At 38.8% G+C, this 4,568-nt stretch overlaps 1 protein-coding gene across 2 annotated transcripts; it reads left to right on the forward strand.

The window, feature by feature from the left end:
- Nucleotides 1-325: 325 nt before the first annotated feature.
- si:dkey-27h10.2 (uncharacterized) lies at nucleotides 326-4,360 on the forward strand. Of its 2 annotated transcripts, none has more exons than XM_061275190.1 (10): nucleotides 326-484; nucleotides 845-1,042; nucleotides 1,148-1,246; nucleotides 1,374-1,409; nucleotides 1,508-1,587; nucleotides 1,967-2,063; nucleotides 2,229-2,306; nucleotides 2,940-3,110; nucleotides 3,229-3,319; nucleotides 4,044-4,360. In XM_061275190.1, the coding sequence occupies exons 1-9, from the start codon at nucleotides 451-453 to the stop codon at nucleotides 3,279-3,281; spliced, it is 846 nt and encodes a 281-aa protein (XP_061131174.1). In that variant the 5' UTR covers nucleotides 326-450; the 3' UTR covers nucleotides 3,282-3,319; nucleotides 4,044-4,360. The 2 variants fall into 2 exon arrangements, with proteins under 2 accessions (XP_061131174.1, XP_061131173.1); XM_061275189.1 differs by having other exon boundaries at nucleotides 3,229-3,309.
- Nucleotides 4,361-4,568: the final 208 nt, after the last annotated feature.

Raw genomic sequence — 4,568 nt, forward strand, 5'->3', positions numbered from 1 at the left:
ATCAAAGATAAGAAAACTTTTTTTACTTGGCCCCTCTGGGTCAAACTTCACTGGCTTGTCCTAACCCTAAGCTACAGCGACACCTAGCGGGTGGAAACCAGCACTAACAAAAAAAGTACAATATTTAAAAAAAAAAAAACATTGAAAAAAGTTTCAGAAGAGCTCAAATTATATCTAATAAACATAATTAAATGTTTTAATGCAAGTGTGTAACGTGGAAGTGGCCCTGAAAACAAAGGCGTCATTAGAAAGTGAGGAAATAAAAGTAAAATCGCGTAATAGCTGATGGCTTCCTGTGGCTTGCATCATTTTGATGCAAGACAGGATGTTGCGTGCGGTCTGCGGCCTTCATTCTCTTTTTCACTTCGGGCTCCTCCACATTTGCAGCTCGAGGCGCAATTATACACTTTACCACATATATTTATTTATTCTTTATTCTTGACTTGCGCCATGTTAGCCTTTGCGCCGTCCTTGGTTACGCTGGGTAAGTTTGTCGCTTTTAACAATATGGCTAATGATGTAAATATTATTTTGTTATTTTTATCTAGAGTGTGTTTTTTCACATGTTCTATATATATTTATTTGAAAAAAATTCTATAAGACTGTTAAGAGAACACAAATTCAATTGATTAATGTGTATTTTTTACAAATTGAAAACAAATTTGAATACATTTTGGGGTATTTTTCATAATTTGATTAATTTTTAATGGGCCAGGTAGGTATGCATTTTAAAAAAAAAAAATTTAAATATGCTTTATTTGAATAAAAAAAAAAAATATTGCAAGATTTCCAATTTTTCCATTTATCTTTTAGTGTATTTCAAAGTGACTTTTTTTTCCCGCAGGCTTTGCTTTGGCCTCGCTCGCGGCATCGCAAACCACTCCCGGCTCAACGACAGAATCGGAACGGCTTAATTTCACCACGCCTGGCACAATGTCAGAAAACGGTCTCATCTCCGAAACTATGGGAAACAGCAACGTGACCATTATGAATAGCACCATGAGCTACATGAACGCCACCACGCCTCGGACGGATCTAATAGGTTTGCAAAATATCGGAATAAAATGCTGAAATAATTACTTTATTTTTGTAAGATTATTTAAGCACTGTAAGTTGATGTAGCTAATGGCTAACCTTGTTGACCCAGGTAACACAAGTGAAGGCACGTCCAAGGAGACCACGCCTCCACCCATGACCACTCCTAAAATCTACACCACCAAAATGACGGGAAGGCAGAATGACAAAAGTAAACAATTTTCCTCAAATATGAGCCACTCATAAATCAAGAACTAAACTCCAAAATTTGTTACGACTGACGTAAAATATTCAAAAAACGATTATTTTCAGCTACGTTATTTTTCTTCCCCTAACAGCAAAGCCTTATGCTAGAAAAGGCTACGACACCGCTGGTGAGTGGACTTCAGTTTTCTCAAGTGAAATATGTCAATTATGAGTGTTGTCATGAATGTTACTTTTTTTCCCCCCCAACCATTTTTATCCCTCCAAGGCATCGTCATCCTCCTTGTGATCATCGCGGTCGCTGTCGGATTGGGGATCGCTTGCTTCATCTCGAGGAGGCGAGCAAGGGTTAGTACAAGAGGCGATAGCGGGTATAAAAAGTCCACACATCTATGTTTGAATGCCATTTTTTGTGATTTAAAATAAATAAATAAATAAATAATGTAAAATAACAAAAAAGTAGCTCTTTTATCTCATTAGAAGAAAGTTGCATTTTTTTTTTTTTAGAAAAATCTTATGAGAACAAGGTAATATTTTTTGAGAAAGAAAAGTCTTCATTTTTATCGTTTTAATTTTAGAATTTTATTTTTATTTTGGGTGAAAAGTGTATATCATAGAAATAAATAATTTTTTGAGAAATTTATCAAAATAAATCCTAATTAAGATGAGTTTTCTTTTTAGTTTTTTTGGTTGAAAACAAGGAATGACATCATCTTTTTTCTTTCAGCAATACGCTGTGGATTTCTCCTCAAGAGCAGACGAAGCCAGCGTCCCTCTGAGCCCCGTGGAGCCCATGTTGGCCAATGACGGCGCGCCACACCATGGTGGGTCGACGCTATCTTGCCTTCTGTTGCTTTTCAAATGAGTCATACAGCTTATCGGCCGTAATGAAAACATTTCCATCTCTTTTTTTTTTTTGTACCGTAAAACCTGGCATTTGACCTGGGGGGGTGTAGACTTTTCCTATTCATTGTAAATATACTTTCCAGGCTTGCAGACATTTGAAAGGTCAAAAGAAGAAGAAAAAGCAGAAGCGACAACAAATGTGGAGGAAGACGAAGCAAAAGGTGAGCGAGTGACTTTTGTGATGAATTAACTTCCTCTGTCTTAAGATTAAAAAGGGAAGTGAGGTTACGCTACAAGTTTAGTCCACCTTGTTACAAAAGCACATATTTTAACTTGAGTCTTACAATTTAATTTCGAGAAAATAAAATCTTTTTTTAGCACGTAATATTTGGAGTTCATTTTCACAATCTCCACTTTATTCTCCTTTATTTTAGCTGAGGCTGTGCTATGCAGTAATCCCGTTGACCACACGAGGGAGCCCTTTGACAAACCTGCTGCTTACGCTTCACTCTTGAAGTGACCACAATTTAGGGAAAGGTTTTATCTTTATATGCTGTTGCACATTATATTAGATTGCCAAAGATATTTTGGACATTTTATATTATAAGCAGACTCTCGTTCTTATATTAGAGCTTTGTTCCTTTCAACACTGAGTTAACATTCACCGGGGTCATGTTTGCGCTTGCCACACAGCCTGAAGGCAACATTCTGTCTCCACGGACAATGTTGATGACCACTTTGGAACAAGAAAAACAGTTCTCACGAGAAAAAAGTCATTAAAGCATGAATGGGATCGAGCGGACCAAGAAAATTTGGAATAAGGACGCAATTTGTGTTTATTGTCCCCCTTGTAGCTGAAGCTGAGTCGCCATCGCTACCCGAAGACGACTCGCGGGACAAAGATGCCAAAGATGCCGAGCCGGTGAAACCCAATGACCCGGACCAACAAATGCCCGACGGGACCGTGGAGGAGAGTCCAAAGAATGAAAACAACAGCAACAATTCTGACGTGACGCAGAGGAAAGGTCGATCGTCCGACTGAAATGCGGCCGTCGAATTATTCGTTCGCTAATTGAATGGTTGCTAGGGAAAAAATACGGGCACCCTGATTGTTCCGCTGATTAACCTCACATTTGTCAGCAGATTTCAAACCGTCCACCATTTTTTGGGAGATTTCCCTCAACAGCCCGGTGTGAGGATGAACTCGCTTGCTCACTGATCTCCACTAAACATGGTAAGTCACACAACTTAATGGTTTGTAGACAGCTGTTCCCTCGTAAGGGGAGGGCACTTCCCGACCATCCTTCCCAGCCTCGCTACGTAATTATCCAGCCTCGACTGCCTATCCCGTACTTACTATTTTATACGCTACAATAACATTTGTTTGCCGTAAAGTGAGCAGTAAGATCCTTGACCTGTCTGCGACCCAACAGTAGACCTCTTATACACTTCGGAGTTTTCGTCCGTGGAAGTCCAGCAATAGTTTTCCCTCGACTCAGACGAGCTGTCAAATATGAAAGCCCCGCGGTGCTGATGGGAAAATAACACGGTGCCACCATAGTTTATGACTTGTCAACGAACAAGCTTTACTCAATCATTGCTTAAATCCCTCATTGAAAATTATTATTAAATTATGTAATCAACTGAAATATTTAGCGCAATTGAATGGCTTTTAATGACAAATTATTATGTGAAGCAATTTATTTTTTTAGCATTGTGCGCTGAGGGAATGTTCCGATTTGCAGGCTATTCTTGCTAAATCACATCAATGGTGGCGTGGTAAGATTATGTCAGCTAGCTTCTTGCTCAAACCGCTGTTTCGGCGTGGAGTTCAAAGTTCACGTTGGAGGCCACATAAACTTGGCCACGGTTGAAGGTCAGAGTGGGGGAAAAAAGCAGGTGATGGCTGTGGGACAGGACGCTTTCACATTGCTTTCATTCTTTCTTTTTTTTCTCAGGTTGAGAGACTAGCGACTGCAGAAACAAAGAATTTTGGTTGTGATAATAATTTGAGATTTTTTTTTTTTCTTTTCAAAATGACTTCACATGAATGTTGCGCTTTATGTTGTTCCATTCATGGAAGTGAAACTGTGTAGTAATACTTTAATATTCTAACATGTAAAAAAAAAAAAGATTGAAAATCAGATTTCTATTATTTTATTATTTTTGTGAATTTTGATGAGAAGAAATCTGTATATACTTGAGTATTCCTATAATGCTGTAGTAGCAAGCATGTTTTTTTTGTTGTTGCTAGTAAAAAGGACATTTCAATTTGCATGTGTTGTGTCATTAATTTAATCCGATGGTTAAAAATCCCCGCGGGTGCGCAGCGCACCATCCTGTGGGATTATGTATCATCTTTCCCGTGAGCAGTATTACATTTCTTTGCGTTTGATTGCGATCCAAAGGTTAAAAGCAGCTTGTTTCCATGCGCCAGGATCTCAGTCGATCCGACCGCAGGATGGAGCAGGTGAAAATTCGGA

Source organism: Syngnathus typhle, linkage group LG3, assembly GCF_033458585.1.
Source record: "Syngnathus typhle isolate RoL2023-S1 ecotype Sweden linkage group LG3, RoL_Styp_1.0, whole genome shotgun sequence".
Taxonomy (NCBI): Eukaryota; Metazoa; Chordata; class Actinopteri; order Syngnathiformes; family Syngnathidae; genus Syngnathus; species Syngnathus typhle.